The sequence below is a fragment of the Kluyveromyces lactis genome, assembly GCF_000002515.2.
Source record: "Kluyveromyces lactis strain NRRL Y-1140 chromosome E complete sequence".
NCBI classification, from domain to species: domain Eukaryota; kingdom Fungi; phylum Ascomycota; class Saccharomycetes; order Saccharomycetales; family Saccharomycetaceae; genus Kluyveromyces; species Kluyveromyces lactis.
The window spans coordinates 1,392,138-1,408,735 of NC_006041.1; the positions used below are offsets into that span (position 1 = coordinate 1,392,138).

The 16,598-nt window shown below is 37.9% G+C and overlaps 8 protein-coding genes and 1 non-coding gene across 9 annotated transcripts; 7 read left to right on the top strand and 2 right to left on the bottom strand.

Annotated features, from left to right (window-relative positions):
- Positions 1–928: 928 nt before the first annotated feature.
- KLLA0_E15555g (uncharacterized protein) lies at positions 929–3,229 on the top strand (the record flags this gene model as incomplete). The annotated part of the gene is made up of 1 exon (XM_454652.1): positions 929–3,229. The coding sequence occupies one exon, from the start codon at positions 929–931 to the stop codon at positions 3,227–3,229; it is 2,301 nt and encodes a 766-aa protein (XP_454652.1).
- A 903-nt stretch (positions 3,230–4,132) lies between these two features.
- On the top strand, positions 4,133–4,444 carry KLLA0_E15577g (uncharacterized protein; the record flags this gene model as incomplete). The annotated part of the gene is made up of 1 exon (XM_454653.1): positions 4,133–4,444. The coding sequence occupies one exon, from the start codon at positions 4,133–4,135 to the stop codon at positions 4,442–4,444; it is 312 nt and encodes a 103-aa protein (XP_454653.1).
- Positions 4,445–4,956: 512 nt separating this feature from the next.
- Positions 4,957–5,649, top strand: MIC26 (Mic26p; the record flags this gene model as incomplete). The annotated part of the gene is made up of 1 exon (XM_454654.1): positions 4,957–5,649. The coding sequence occupies one exon, from the start codon at positions 4,957–4,959 to the stop codon at positions 5,647–5,649; it is 693 nt and encodes a 230-aa protein (XP_454654.1).
- A 163-nt stretch (positions 5,650–5,812) lies between these two features.
- Positions 5,813–8,488, bottom strand: RTT107 (Rtt107p; the record flags this gene model as incomplete). Its single annotated transcript, XM_454655.1, has 1 exon — positions 5,813–8,488. One exon carries the CDS (start codon positions 8,486–8,488, stop codon positions 5,813–5,815), a length of 2,676 nt encoding a protein of 891 aa, XP_454655.1.
- A 396-nt stretch (positions 8,489–8,884) lies between these two features.
- Positions 8,885–8,957, top strand: KLLA0_E15643r. The gene has a single exon. It is a non-coding gene; the product is annotated as a tRNA-Ala (tRNA).
- A 144-nt stretch (positions 8,958–9,101) lies between these two features.
- On the top strand, positions 9,102–9,647 carry KLLA0_E15665g (uncharacterized protein; the record flags this gene model as incomplete). Its single annotated transcript, XM_454656.1, has 1 exon — positions 9,102–9,647. The coding sequence occupies one exon, from the start codon at positions 9,102–9,104 to the stop codon at positions 9,645–9,647; it is 546 nt and encodes a 181-aa protein (XP_454656.1).
- A 1,155-nt stretch (positions 9,648–10,802) lies between these two features.
- PHO81 (Pho81p) lies at positions 10,803–14,249 on the top strand (the record flags this gene model as incomplete). Its single annotated transcript, XM_454657.1, has 1 exon — positions 10,803–14,249. One exon carries the CDS (start codon positions 10,803–10,805, stop codon positions 14,247–14,249), a length of 3,447 nt encoding a protein of 1,148 aa, XP_454657.1.
- Positions 14,250–14,364: 115 nt separating this feature from the next.
- Positions 14,365–15,057, bottom strand: NAS6 (Nas6p; the record flags this gene model as incomplete). The annotated part of the gene is made up of 1 exon (XM_454658.1): positions 14,365–15,057. The coding sequence occupies one exon, from the start codon at positions 15,055–15,057 to the stop codon at positions 14,365–14,367; it is 693 nt and encodes a 230-aa protein (XP_454658.1).
- Positions 15,058–15,655: 598 nt separating this feature from the next.
- PHB2 (prohibitin subunit PHB2) lies at positions 15,656–16,582 on the top strand (the record flags this gene model as incomplete). The annotated part of the gene is made up of 1 exon (XM_454659.1): positions 15,656–16,582. The coding sequence occupies one exon, from the start codon at positions 15,656–15,658 to the stop codon at positions 16,580–16,582; it is 927 nt and encodes a 308-aa protein (XP_454659.1).
- Positions 16,583–16,598: the final 16 nt, after the last annotated feature.

Sequence of the window (16,598 nt, forward strand, 5' to 3'; positions counted from 1 at the left end):
AATTCCGGGTAATAAAATTCTTCCTCAAAAAAAATACTCCGAACCACGTGATAGCCCCAAAAGAGGAAATGGTTGTATGAACAGCTTTTCAATTCTCAGCAATTCGGATGATTCTATTGAAATTAAAGCACTACGAGGTTTTTCTGTCGGGATTATTTTTCATTTCGAAGTAATCATTGTTGAACCCTTGAATTAAGTGCGAAATTATACACATGTAAAACAATATGACAAGGCAGTGACATTCTTGCGGTAAACGTACTTTGATTGTCTTTGGCTCAACAGCCAATGATTAGAACTTACTAGCAAAGATAACGTGAAAATGCTTTAGAACTGGTTTTTAGAAGAGAAACACGGGTTTCTTTTGTAAATGAACTCGGTTAATTCTTATTATCGAAAGCTGATGTCCAAAGTACGGTCTAGGGTCGTTCTTTGGCATGTACTATCTTCCTTTTTTTTTCTTTTTTTTTTTCCAAGTGTTCAATTTCTAAAGTCGGCTGAAGAAATATCGACTCAGGGAAAAGCTAGGATATGGAAGCAGACCATACAAAAATATCTAGAAATGATGAGTGTGGGTTTTTTTCTCTTGTGTTAAGCATGCGGAAGATTTTAGAATTTGGATCCCTTGTACAAAGCACTATTTGATATCTTGATGCAAGGTAAATTTATTTTCTCTATTTGTCTGAGTTAGGCTGAGCTTATTAGGGATAAGGTGCAGAGAAAGTATAAGAAGAGATTCATATCTAGCAAACATTTGGATAAGGTCGCCAATTGCTCACCGGAGTTCAGAAACCTGTTTTTTGGAATCCTACAATATAAAATTACAGTGTGTCTGTTAAACAAATTCATTGAATTTTTGACTTCAGAACCCCTACCTTTGGACTACCCATATTAAGATCACACGCTAAACCGAATTCTTTCCATCTAAGTGATGTATATTAAACATGTGTCTTTTCAGGATCTATCGCCGTCGTTGATAGACGATCAGGCACGGTCTTTGAAAGAATCCAATAAACCGATAACGTACAATAACCCGTTCATTCATGTTCCACCGCAGTTCAATCCATTATATAGTGATCCAAGTGTGCGAGAGGGTTCTCAGAGTGAGAGTGTTTCGAACGATAGTGGAGTGCACGATTTCAGCATGAAAAGGCCACAATTATCTACAGACCTGGGTTTCTGTTCTTCTCAACAAGACGTTGGACTAAGAAATATGCTAGGACCCACTTTATCGAATGACAATTCAGAGTATGGTTCTATGAATGGGCTCCGTAGAAGTAAGACCGGTATGTCTTCTGTCTCTAGTGCGAGTACCTCGTTGACCAGAGCTGCTACTTCGTCATCTGCTAAGTTACCACCTCCTCCAGCAGTGTCCATATTGAAGCGGGATTCACTTGATGATCTGCATCGTGAACATTCACCTGATGGGATTGACTTGACAGTAATTGATCCTCAAATGGAGAAAAGAATTGAAAAGGTAACCACGTCAAATACTCTGGAAAATGCAGGCAACAAATACGGATCGGGATACACTACGTCGGCATTTGCAAATTTAAACGAATTAGAGGATAAATTGATAAAGAAACAGGAGAAAAAAGCGGAACCAGAGAAAAGGAAGAAGTCTTACATGGATATGACAGATGAAGAATTAGCTCAGTTGGAAAAACAGCTTCGGTCTGGTGGGAGGGAAACCAATACAGATTTGAACAGTTTTGATTTCAGTCAACAGTATAAGCTATACATCGGAAACACCGTTGTTAAACCTTCTCCCAGTAGCAAGTCGTCCGGAGCTGGTGGAAAACCCTCTGATATGACATTAAATTATCCATCACGCCCATCAATAACACATAAGGCCATTTCAATTACAAAGGAACATACAGACTACAGGAAGCGTTATACGGATACGAATACTAGGACAGTTGTTTGTTTTTTGAACGGTAGGAGACATACTTGGGCAACTGTTGATTGGTTCATCAAAGAAGCTGCTAGAGATGGTGACCATTTGGTTGTTGCAACCAATCTACCAATGTATGAAGAGTTGATTAACATGTTGAAAAAGAATGAATCTTCCGAAACTGGAAGCACTAAAACAAAGTTGGAAGAATTCACGTTCGATGGTAAAATTAAAAACAAAACACCAAGTGCAGTTGTACAGTTACCATTCCGCCAAGTGGGTATGATAATCAACGAATTGGATCAACTTACAAGATATAAATGTGAAAATATGTTAAACTACTATGCAGCGAAATGTCAGGACAAGGTTATGAAAATAACTATAGAATTGGTGAAAGAACTGTCCGCAAAACCGCTTGTCACACATGTTATGGATCTTTACAGGCCAAATTTCCATGTTGTTTCCACAATTTCGACTAACTTAAGCATCAAGTTCAGGAATGGGAACGTTAAATTGCCCAATTTCCTTTATAGACATCTTTGGGTTCCTACTGTTATAATTCCCTTTGAGTTTATCGATCCATATCATCTTGGTGAAGCCAAGAAACCGATGCATAAGACTGTTTCGATTTCCACAAAAGATGATCAATTTGCATTCCTCGATAGATGTATCATCAAATCCCTGAACGATGTTTTGGGTACTAGCTCTAAGAATGACCACACACCTAGGGGCATTGAAGACGTTTATGAACATGGAAATGACGATATGGTTAGTATAGACAGTGAGGCAGATAAAGGAATTACAGACTATTTCCCCACGTCGCCCGAAGCGCAACGGAGGAAGCAACACATAGAAAGATTGGGATACGTTCCACCAGAGCCAACTAGGTTCAAGAATAACAGTTTTGGTCCAGTAGCTTCCAGAAACTCGACTATGAGTAGTAGACGGTCATCTAGAGTTTATTTTGCCGATGAGCCAGGAATGTATAAAGTGAAATCATTATTGGGAGGCGATGACGATTCTTCGAGCATAGTTAGAAGAGTCAAGAGCGAGAAACTGCCATCCGTCTCCAGCCCAAAACGGCCTTCTACATCATACTCGTATAGTGCAAAAGTACATCCGACCTCTACAACAAACGGGAAAGGAACAAATAGAAAATCCAATTCTGGACTGAAGACTGCTACAAGTGGAAAATCATCGATCTCATCAGCACACCAATTACATTCCGCTACAAATGGTTCAAGTGCAAGCGCTCAAACTCAAACCAAATCAAAATCAAAATCCAAGCTTGGTGGCATGTTCAGGAAAATGTTTGGCGTCAAGAGCAACGCTGCCTAACCAGAAATACAAACACAAACACTAAAAAAAAATTAATCACCTGTTGCGCCTTTTAACTCCATCTGCCTTGACAACATTCGAACCTTACTACTATTAATTACCAAGTCTACAAGCAGCAAGATGCAGACGGATAAAAAGATTGAATATCAACCAAAAATAACACGAGTAAATAGATACATATCGTCAGTATTTTTCAACATAGAAAAGACGCGGCCTCCATCCCATATTCGAACGTATCCAATCAAGAAATCGTAAGACCAGAAAAATGCAGCCCATAGCCTTTCTTGAAGAAAGGAAACATTTAGAAAGAAAGATTATTACTCTAAGATAAAATCCTTCTGGACACTGGTGAGTGCATGGACTCTGAACGTAAACACACGTTACTTATTCAATCTCACGTCACTATCTCCTTTTTGTGACTGGATTATCCCCATGTTTGGATGGAAAAGGGAAACATGATATGAGGTGTCTGGGTGGTGTCCTTGGTGATTATATAATAAACAAGGGTTGTGTGTTACCCGGTTTTGTTTCCAGTAGCAGAAACTGGGAGAAGGTAGCAAGAGAAGGATACGGAAACAAGTGCAACCGGTACTGGAAGCTGTGCTAAGGATTGTTTAATGTAATGGTAATTCCTGTTCCATCACAAATTTGATTTTGGTATCAAAGACATGGATTGTTATCTATTCCCCTGTTGGGGTATCCCTGATTCACCCCCTGATTTTATATAGTGTTATACAATGAATATTTGGAATATTTGGAGATCACATACAGATATATCTATATATAAGCACAAGCTCTTCTCTGATTCTTGTCCTTTTTCCAGTATATTTCCAGCCCGCAACATTCGATATTCGAACACAATAGTTTGACACCAACTAAACATCAAACTGTAAGCATATTGCAATGACTATCTTTTCAAATCTATTCGGAGCAAACCAACAACAGCAACAACAACAGGAGACTATGTCCAAGGACATGTCTCAGAACTTGCCTCAGACTATGTCACAAAACACAAATCAGACAGAAACAAGTGGTTTAACTAGACAAAAGACTAATGAGTCAGAGGAAGGTGACCATATTGATTTATTCGCAAACGTACGGGATATTCCCGTCGCTGCTTGGCATATTCGTGGTAGAAATAAGTACTACAACGATGAGGAATATAGGAAATTGGTAGAAGAAGCTAACACTATCATGTTTTCTAGTATAATGTGAAGAATATTAATTGTTCTTTTCGTTATACTTACCTAATGAAACCTCAACCAATGAATTTCTGGTAAACATTACCATCAGGTGTGATTGGTTATTGGTTATTTTTGCATATTCTTATAATATTTCTAGCTGACTTTTATAAGTAACTAATGAATGAATGGATGAATGAATTTTTGATTCCACGACTAGAATTCAGTGGAAATTGTAAACCTTATTTGGTTATTACATAGTGCCTCGAAGTGAGTCATTAGCTTACTGTGTCCAGTGTCGGTTTCTCTCGTCTAAGCTAACTTAATCATCTCCAATGATTTGCATTGGAATCTTTCCTCCAGTCGGATGTATCATTATGTACGGATATATCCGAAAAACGTACAAACTGAACATCAAATGGTTTAAACAACTTAAAGATGCTTAACAATTGAGTTAAACTATTCCTTTCCTTTGTTGTTCTAATCAATAGCCTTCGAGAGCCCAGCGATTTACCGTATTTGTAAAACTCCTGCTAGTAACTGACAATGGCTCCCAATTTTTACCGTGAGGTTGACTTGGTCAAAGAACAAGTGATACCACCCATGTCCGAAGTGGTTCTGTCATCAAACGCGAAGGAAGCTGCACCACAAAATATTGAATCTAAGAAACTATCATACGAGTTACAAGATTTACTGGGAGAGAATAAATTGGCCTATGGCATTTCGTTGAGGACTCCGGAGCCATTGATCAATTTCTTTGGCGCAGTACGTGGTAAATTGAGCAATGGTTTGGAATTTGTAGAAAATAAAATTGATCGTTCGTCTCAGGCTTACTATGACAAAGAGAGAAAAGTCACATCTGCTATTGCTGATCTTCATAGTGATCCTAAGGAACAACTTTTACCTGGATTTACCTACATTCTAGTGGCTTCAATGTCCGGATCCATCCTAACAAGGAATAGAAACATTTTCTTAAGAGGGGTCACACCAGTAGTATTCGGTATTTCATGCTTCTCATACGTCCTTCCAACAACTTACCGCAATACTAAACGTTTGGCATACGACATCGAGAAACGGAACTTCCCTGTCTTTGTTAGTAGACAAGATAAGCTATACAATGCCACTATGAAGGCAGCTTGTAATACTGCGTATTACACTAAAAATGTTGCTGCCACGGTCAAAAGAGGCTATGAGAGAACAAACAAAGCTATTAAGGAATGGACTGGTTTGAACGTTTGATTTCTAGCATTGATTCTTTTTCCCTTGGTTGCTCCAATCAACAGTAACAAGGAAATAGTAATATCTTTGCAATAACCTCACCTATTGAGTAGAATTCAACTATTCGATAAATCGTTACATATACTACATATTCTTATACCATCGTAGCCATTCTGGGGTTACATTACTTATTATAAATGACATATTCATGATCTTCTAGATTTATATCCAAGTCGAAAATGCTTTTCACGCACCAATTCCATTCAACAACAAAAACTTTCTTATTCTTGTCAGCATCTTTAACGCACTTATTGAATTTTTTAGCCATTGACGCTTTACTAGCTATGAGAACATAGTTAGGGCTTTTCTTTTTGCTCTTGTTTTCAACTAGATCCTCCAATTGAAATTTCTTCCCAATAGCATTTACTTCTTCCATGCTATGGCATTTTAGAATACTTGAAATCAATTTGTATCCCCCCGGAATATCATCAGAAATATTCACATGAGTAAATCCATGTCTGGCAAACACTTTTGTCGGTAGCTTGGTTCTTTCTAAAACCTTAGAATCAATATCGGGGATGAAGTATTTACTCATTTCGAGCTCTACGGGTTTCTCTTTATTGATGTTTGTTAGAATATTGGTAATGAACATAGGCGTTAAGGCATATTTCAATGGTTTGAAACTAAAGCTTTTCAAGAATTTGGCAGTTCTGGCCTTCTTTGGAGCTATGATGGTATTAGTGAAAGATTCAATCTCTGGAGTTATTATCACTCCAATTTTGCTCAAAATTAAAATGTCTAAATTAGATAAATTCTCATGGCAGTTGGTTAACACTGCCTTTATCTTGTATGGTTTATGCGATATATTCAAGTAAGAAACCATTTCGTCTGCCTTTGAATCTAGAGCTTTCTGCTTCTTTATCTCCTGAATCGCCTCCGGGAGTAATTCTGGGGATCTTTTACGTTTATTGATCTTCTGGAACTCGTTTAATGACTCTATATCCTCGTGTAATTTTTCTGCCGCTTTTGCCTTCGCTCTTCTCCTGGTGTCACTCATTGGGGTTAATGGCTGAGATGGGTTTTCGAGGCTCTCAGCAGCAGATAAAGATGATAACTCCCTTGATGTTATTGGTGTAGCAATACTGCCTTTATCATTTTTTGATTCTATAGTTCCATTCTCTTGATGTACAGACATTTCCGGTGATTCCACAGGTGTACTTTCTTTTGCCTCTTCTTGTAACTCTTTAGGAAATTTAGTTAATGATGTATCATTATTAGAAGATTTGGGAACCTGCGTCACATCTCCTTGCTCATCTTCTGGAGCATTGGTTAATGACACGTCGTGGTTAGATGATTTAGAGGTTTGAGTCAAATGTTCTTCCGCTGCTGGTGTGGTAGGCATTGAAATGGGATGTTCTTTGTTCAGCTGTTGAGAATCTCTTAATTCCTCTTCTGGAGGTTCCTGACTTGGTTTTTCATCCAAATCCGATTGGTTTTCGATATGATCCATCAACGACATTTGACCCAATGATCGTGACAAACCTCCATTAACTGGAAACTGCTGAAATTCCTCTAGTTGTGGATCCAGTTTTTGTCCACTTTTATAGCACTGTTCCAACCATAAATGATTTGCTGCGGTGCAACACGCCCATGCACGCGCAGCTTCGAATTTTTTTCCAGAGGCAATCGGTGAAATCAAATGCGTATTCTTTTTCGTCAACTCCGTGCTACAGATACCGCCCAAGGCTTCCACCAGCAGCTGGATGTAATATCTTTGCTCTCCATAATAATTCGTATAGGTTGCTTTGAGTTCATTATTTGAAAAGATAGGTTTCTTCAATGGTGATAACAAGAGTTTGGACATTGGATGTATAAATTTATGCATTTGCCATACGTAAAACAACCAAGGAATGTTAGCACATACTATTCTACATTCGTTTGCATTTTTTACACCTTCCGTGTTTGCCGAATAGCCTATATAAAGATCGGCTTGAGATTTTTTCAACTGACTAGGGCCAGCTACTAATGTAATTTGGGCACCTAAGCATTTTTTGATCCAATTTAATAGGAATTTATAACTGGTACCAGGTAGGGCTAAATCGTCTCCCAGTATTATCTTTTTTCCCAGCTGGAACCCTGGTATTACCTTCCAATCATCAATACTGTTCAATGTTCTATCCCAGAGCTTTTGACTTTTCTCTTTCAATGCAAGATCATCTTCATTAACGTTGATCAAATATTCATCTTCCTTGATGTACTCTAGGCCACATAGACAGTCCACCAGCCAATTTGGCATCAGGTATATCACTGTATACTTATGAAACTTCTGCATGGCCTTGATGGCAACATCATTCTTGTCCCACGTTATGATATGTGTAGCTTTCGTAGACAAATAATCCATGCATGTACCACCAAAAACGGACACTATAGCGCAGTACAATTGATATTCAACAACGTTAAGACTATGTTTAGAAACATAAATGTAACAATCTTTCAAGAAATGCATTGGATCAGGTGAATAGCAGGTAGTTCTCATAAGCCTCTTGAATTGTAAACAGTGGTCAATCCATTTGGGATCCACGACTGGGATCAAGAAATCAAAAGCTGCTGTACGGTAAAAACTAAAATCAATTGATTTCGATATTATGCAATGTATTTGTTCTGAAAATTGAGATAAAAACTGCCCTTTGTCCACATATGAAGTATTATTGGTTTCATCCTGTGATAAGTCATAAACTACGCATTCCAATGCACCATTCTTTTTCGTAGTGTTAATGATATCATCAAGAGCATCCTTAGATAGCTCACTCGATTTAACAACCAAAATTCTTAGATTACTAAAGATCGACGATTCTGACATTGCTGTAGCTTTTCAGATACGTGGATACGGCCTAATATGTTGTCTTGATAGTGAATGTTGAGTTTGTCTATGATCTTTTCAAGATCCTCGTTGTAATTAAAACCATATATATGTAAAACGTAAATATGTCTTCTGTTATTATTTTTCAAATGATCAATTTTCATGTTACGCGTTATAACGGCGATCATCGGAATTGAGGCAAACGCAGCGAAAGAGGAAAGAGGACCATTTGACTCAACACCTGCCTTCAATTGCATCGAAGTGTCTTTCGCAGCCAATCAATGGTTTTCGAACCTGTAGAGAGTATCTGGTAAATGCAATTTAAACTATCTCTCTAGCACAGGACTTTGTCCGGACACTATAAAGAACAAATCATCATTAATCCCAACGTATTACGGGCGTGTGGCGTAGTTGGTAGCGCGCTCCCTTAGCATGGGAGAGGTCTTCGGTTCGACTCCGGACTCGTCCATTTTCTTTTTTTCATTTCAGCATTGAGTTGATTCCATAAGAAAAACAAAATGTGTCAAGACAGAATTTAACCGCTCAACCTTCCTACATTAAACAAACACGACATAAGGTATAATAGGTTTTAGTCTTTCATATACCATTCCTAATGAAGATCGTTGGTCATTATAATGTCTTACATGTACCGAAAACCGTTAGAGTTGTTGTACTTGACGTTTTAGAAACTGAAAAAGCATGCAACAGAGTATCGCATTATGAGGATAAAACAACAATTGCTAGAAGAGAAATTGAAGATGTTTTCGACCAAATAATAGTTGAATTTTCCGATGTTCAAACTTTTAACTTTGATCTGAAAAATATGAACTATCCGCTATGGTTTTATGATAGGATCTTCTTCGAAGTAACCCGTAAAGAACCAATCCAGTATTTTGTTTCTGAAAGACCATCAGATATATCAGAAAGGATCCAGTTTCCTTTACAAAGTGAACCTTTTCAATCGGTATTACAAGAAAATCAAACAACTCGGAATTTCACAGTTGACATGGATGATGTGGAGTACGGGGAAAACTATAAGTTGATGTTGTTGAAAATTCTTGAGTTGGAAGAAGTTGACTTGACTAATGACGACGAAATTAGTGATATTCTCTCAAAATTCAATAGCATACAAGAATATCTACAAGAGGTTAAGCAATGAAACGCTTAGAGATGATTAGGTACACGGATTGCCGATCATTTTGCGTTATTGAAGGGTATTCGGTGTTACGGTTCGTGCTTCTATAGAAACTAAAACATACCTTTCATTTGGCATGTTAGTCTGAGGAAACAACTTTGAAAGGAACGGTGGAAAGTAGTTTACAAGATGCGAGCTTCAAGATACAGTGAAATCATATCTCATCATTATGCCGAAATGCTCCCGAAATCTATGACATTGTGGAGTTACGAGTGGCATACAACTTAATTCAGTTTAATGCACGTGGGAAACATAATAGGCAAACTTTTGCTGCATGGACAAAAAAAAGGAACTTTCCGTCTTCGCTCTCAAATTAATACCAATCAGGCATCCCGTGAAGGCATCAATGGCAAGCACAAAAAAAGAGCCCAAATAAAAGTTTGTTGGACAACGAATTAGCAACGTTTTTCACTGATATCTTAGTCCTTTCATCGTGCGCTCTCTTTCTCCTTCCCTTTTTTATTAAATTGACATAGCAGTATTTTTCGAGCTTATTTCTCTTCTTTTTTTGGGCTTTTTTGTTCATTTCAACAGAGCGTGTCAAGAAGACTTTAAGTAACAAAGTCACAACGGCTAGAAACTGTAGCACAAAGAAGGTCACGTCAAACAAAAACAAAAAAAATAATGAAGGAAAATAAAGCAACTACGAACAGAAAACGATGCACCTTAGGATTGTTCTGTATGCCTGAGTGCGTGTGGTAATGATTTTGGCAGAGGATTTCAAGTAAGTTATGAGACGGGTGCTTATAGGGGGATTGGGGGATTACAGGAATTGTCATAATAATTGAAGCACAAGTAGAATACAGAATTGAGAAAAAAATTCACGGGAAATGATTCATTTCTTTGTTCTGTTGTTTGTTACCTGAGAGTATTATTTTGAAGAACACAGTTGCAGAGACGTAAAAGAAGAAAAACAAAAATTCACATTGTGTTTTGAAATTAATATAAGTATAAGGTAGTTTTATTCAGGTTTGTTCTTAGCAAGAAGGAAAAGTAGAAGTAGGTGTTGGGAACGTTTCAGTCCGTGACTTGGAACCTCTTTCAGTGCTTTTCCATTAAAAGCTTGACTTTAATATTGTACATCACGACTGTGCAGGAAATCCGGTCGAAACAGTTGGGATGAAATTTGGTAAACACCTTGAAGGGAGACAGTTAGAACTTCCGGAGTATAATGGACATTTCATCAATTACAAGGCTCTAAAGAAGTTGATTAAGCAACTATCTGTTCCAGCAGTTTCATCTTATACAAATTCAAATGATTATATGACATTGGATGAAACGGATGAGTCGATACGGTACCAAAGTTTACAAGAGAATAAAGCATCTTTCTTCTTCAAATTGGAAAGAGAATTGGAAAAAGTCAACGAGTTCTATCTCGAGAAGGAAGCTGATCTACGTATGAAGTTCGATCTTCTAAATTCCAGATACTATGAATACAAATCGAAAGGAAAGTTGACTTCGAAGAAATCTATTGCGTATAGGACTATAAGAGATGGTATTAAGAAGTTTGAAAGAGATTTGGCACAATTAGAACAATTTGTAGAGTTAAACAGAACAGGTTTCTCTAAGGTACTAAAGAAATGGGATAAAAGATCGCACTCGCATGCGAAAGATTTTTATCTCGCAACAGTTGTCTCTGTACAGCCAGTTTTTACCAGAAATGAAGTATCCAAATGGAATGATGCAGTGTCCTCATTATTAATCGAACTTGACGAACTAAGTGATAATGATGATGTCACTGGACCCAATTTCTATGGACCTGCAGGACAGATTTCCCGGACGATATCACGTAACTCAGAAAGTGGTCCCTCAATGTCAAATATCATTGCTCCGAAGCCTGAAACACGTACATCAGTCAGTTCAGATAAATCAACTTTTCTCATTAACTTCTCACAAGGAGCATCAAGTAATGCACATCATTATTCAACTTCCAGTTCAACAGCTGGTTTGTTTGATATAGAGTTGGAAATTGAATCATGGTATATGGAAGTGTTGAGCATCAGCAAATTGAAAGATGTTGAACCAAGAAAAACACATATCAGAACTTTCGTCGAAACTAAAGTACAATCCTTTGTAGACTCACATCTATCTGCTACTCGCATTGATAAAAATCTGGTTATAAGAGACAGCATCACAAAGATTTTCAACTTACTATTGGCTAGCAGCATTGACGATGAATCCTTAGAAGTGTTCTGGAAATATGGGAATGAATACATTGATCTTACATATAGTGATCCAGATGATGATCTAGTTTTTGCTAGGCATAATATGTTTCACGAAGCGGCTCTGTGTCCTCATCAACCGCGTACGTTTGTTCTTTTGGCAGCACTTTATCAATATCAAAACTCCATTATACAGCAAGAGGCATTTCGTAAGTTACTAAACGCTCAGGACATTCATGGTAGGATGCCACTGCATTATGCCTGTGAACTCGGCAAAACAAATTTCGTGTCTCTATTGATAAACACGGAACTCATAGATAATATTGATCTTTTGGATAATACATCTAAAACTCCTTTGGTTCTTTCTATTATTAATAATCACATTGAAGTCACAAAAATACTTATCGCACAAGGTAACGTCAATTTATCCCCATCTTTGTGTGAAGGCACTAAGCCGCAATTCCATCCACTTAATGTGGCTTGTTCAAACAAAAATTATGAAGCAGCTAAAGTTATTCTAGAAAAGGGTGACATAAATTTATCTAGATTAAGAGATTCCCAAGGTTTATGTCCTTTGCATATTGTGGCAAAAATGGGCGGTGGATCAGAATTGATAAAACTTTTGGTTTCTTATGGTGCGGATCCAGATGAGATTGATGGGTTCAACAAATGGCCACCAATTTTCTACGCAATTCAAGAAGGACACGCCACCACCGTCCAAGTATTATTAGAACTAGGTGCAGACGTGTTCATGAAAGATCAACAAAACCTCTCGCAAGTTTTCTATGCATTATGGGAAGGACATCTTTCTGTATTGAATGTACTTTTAAGCTATGCTGGAAACCGCAAACGTTATAGCGCCTTCCCAGATAGACCACTCGCTGGAAGTTTGAGACCATCAGATCCCGGGGAACTTTTTTCTGACGATCAACTGTCCCTGAATGATTCATTAAAGGATATTCCAGATTTCACCTTACCACCACCAATTATCCCTCTAAGAAAGTATGGTCACAATTTTTTGGAAAGAAAGATTTTTGTAAAACTCTCTTTCAAGCCAGGAAAGGAATCAATCACGCTCAACAAGGACGACGAAATGATGTTATCCTCACCTGGACGCATCACTCTTACTTCTAGTGTATCGAATATCATTCCAAGAAATATTATTTTGCCTATTCAAGAAGAGGACGAAAAAGACATTGTATTCCAGATAGATTCCCTAGATACTTTCGATATCGATATTGAAATATACCCTTCTTTCGGAACAAGACTCATAGCAAAAACATATGCTCTTTCTGATGTTTTCCACAAAGCTTATGAAAGTACTTGTAACAACCATCATTTAACTTTGCCCTTATTCGACACCAGATTGAGAAATGTTGGTAAATTCGATGTTGACTTTGAAGTAATCTTCCCATACGGAGGAAAATCTTTGGAAGTCACTAAATATGAAACTTATTGGAAGTCCACAAGTGGTGGTGGAGCTAACAATAATAATACGTCGTTGTCCACATCTTTGCAATCCATTGTAACTGCATCATCTTTAAATGGAAAGTATTGTACCATTGGTGTTATACAGTTAAACGATGGTACTTTGATTGCAAGTACTAGTTTAATCTGTCATGCTGGGGATGTGCCGTTACTATTTAACGATATGAACGCAAAACAGCTAAACAGCATGCTTGATCAGCAGATATCTGATATTCCAGCCAATATAACCTCCAGGCTAACATTGAAAACTCTTTTGAGAGACAGATATGTCTTATTTGAGGATCTATTAAATAATGTCGACCCACAAATTCAGCTCAACATAAAGGTTTTGTTCCCAACAGAATCTGAGATACAATCTATACCAATGAAAGTTTCTCCTAGATACAATTTGAATTGTTTCATAGAAACAGTCTTATCTACTACGTTTGAACATGTAAGGAAACTTCGTCAAATGGGATCGACGAGATCAATAGTATTCTCTTCAACAAATCCAAGAGTTTGCTCTATCTTGAATTGGAAGCAACCTAATTTCCCTGTGTTGTTCGATATGAATGTTATTTCCGAGAATAGTGATGGTGATTTGGTGAAAATTACATCTAATGACCTAGCGTCCATGGCACTCGATACTAAAGACATTATTTATGGTGACCCAGGTACCATGTCCATAAAGGATGCTGTTATTTTTGCTAACAACAATAACTTGTTGGGAATGATCCTTCCTATAAATTTGTTGGATATAACCCTACAGTTGGTTGATCAAGTTCTTGGCCATGGTTTATTTTTGATTGGTTCTACCAATGGAACAATCAGTGAACATGAACAACGTGACCTTGGTATTAATGGTATTCAATATAAGGAAGAATTGGTCATCCATGAAAACTCCGAAACTGCTGATAGGGAAGCCAATTTTATTTAATCTTGCATTTTGTTTTTTTAGAATCTTCTACACATCAATCGTTATAAGCTCAATTTAATGACTGTTTCAGGTATATAAGCATACATTAACTACCAGCCCCTTCGAATTGGATAAATCATTCAACCTTTGACAAAAAGTAATCCTTCACTTTTGCGTCAACACAGATTTTATCTATGGACAAGTCATCGTTGTCGGTTTCTCCTTCCCATAATGCATGATACTTGTTGACCAACGTGACAGCAACATCGCCGTGACCTTCTGCCAAAGCATGGAACAAAGGAGACCATCCGTTTTTATCCTTTATATTAACAGGAGAGTTTTTATCGCATAATATCGACACAATTCCCACTGAACCGGAAGCTGCAGCTCTATGCAAAGGCAATTGACCAAGGCCATCTTTAATTCTCACTGAAGCTCCTCTTTCCACTAAAAGTTGAACCACATTTAAATGCTTCTTAGAGCAAGCTAAATGTAAAGCAGTGATCCCATTATTAGCCTGTAGATCAAGGTTTGGTTCAACAGTATGATTAAGTAACTTTTCAAGAATAGTAACGCTACCGATAGAACTAGCAATGTGTACCGGAGACCAACCAGATTCATCCAAAATAGTGTCCAAATCAATTTTCTTCATATAGGACAACAATATATCAATTATGTTGTCTTGCTGGAATGATACTGCCCAGTGCAAAGGATATCGGCCATCATCATCTTTAACCTTCACTGCGCCCGGAAACTCACTTAATATCTGTTGAACCTTTTCGGTATCTCCGTTCATACACGCAGCATGTAACAAAAAGTCAGCACCCATAGTTTGAATTGTTTATTGTGCTTTCAATGTTTTACAAATACACTGATCCCAGGACAGCTCTTGTATGGTTCTGACCAACCAACGCTTGTATGAAATAAGCTGTCTTTAAGTTGAAACCCTTTTTAAAGGGTTTTTACCTCATATCAAAGAAATAAGAAACGGCAGTGGAAAGACTTGGTACACCTGGACGAAATCTGGGTACACATTTGGAAAGCTGACAGGTTTTAAGTACTAAATAGGATACTTATGGGTCTCAGATAACATTCAACTTCCCGGTGCCTGGCTATACCACCATGAGCAGAGGCTAGAGTGTTGATGTTTTATCACGTGATCCGTGCATTGTGACAAACATATTTTCGGGGATGTCGCCCCTTCTCAGATGTTAAGTGGCAAAGTGAGAAATGAGCAACTCAGTTCGTTGTTTGAAATTGCTTAAAGGGAAAGGGTTCAAGCAAAGGAACTAGGAGGTTACGACAATCGCAGCAGTAATATTATATATATAACCGCACATTGCCCTTTTCTGATTGGCTGTAAATTTGAAACAAAAGCTGTGTTTTTACCCCCCGCAAAGTTATTATAATTTAATCAAAAGAACGCAATGAACAGATATCCAGGTGATTTTGGTAAGTTTGCCAGATCTGTACAAAGACAATTGGCTCGTGCACAACAATCAGGTGGTAAATATCCTTCCGGACAGCCTCCTCGTGGTGCCTTTGGGGCTTTAGGTGGTTTATTTTTGTTGATTGGTGGTGGATTTTTGGCTAACGAAGCTCTTTTCAACGTTGATGGTGGTCACCGTGCCATTGTTTATTCACGTATCAACGGTGTTCAACCGAGAATTTACCCAGAAGGTACTCATTTTATCATTCCATGGGTTGAAAACCCGGTCGTCTACGATGTGCGTGCCAAGCCAAGAAATGTATCGTCATTGACCGGTACTAAGGATTTACAGATGGTTAACATCACCTGTAGAGTGCTATCCAGACCTAACGTAGAGAATTTACCAATGATTTACCGTACTCTCGGTGTTGATTACGATGAAAGAGTGCTTCCCAGTATCGTGAATGAAGTTTTGAAGGCGGTGGTTGCCCAATTTAATGCTTCTCAATTGATTACCCAAAGAGAACGTGTCTCTAGATTGATTAGGGAAAACTTGGTGCGTCGTGCTAAGCATTTCAATATCATGTTGGATGATGTCTCCATCACTTACATGACTTTCTCTCCGGAATTCACAAACTCTGTTGAAGCCAAACAAATTGCTCAACAAGACGCTCAAAAGGCTGCTTTCGTCGTGGATAAGGCCACTCAAGAAAAGCAAGGTATGATCGTTAAGGCACAAGGTGAGGCCAAATCTGCTGAATTGATTGGTGAAGCCATCAAGAAAAGTAAAGATTACGTGGAATTGAAGAGATTAGATACTGCTAGAGAAATTGCTTCTATCTTATCCAGATCTCCAAACAAGGTTATTCTAGATAATGAAGCTCTTCTATTGAATACAGTGACCGATTCTAGATCAAAGAACTAGAGGAGCAAAACTGAAA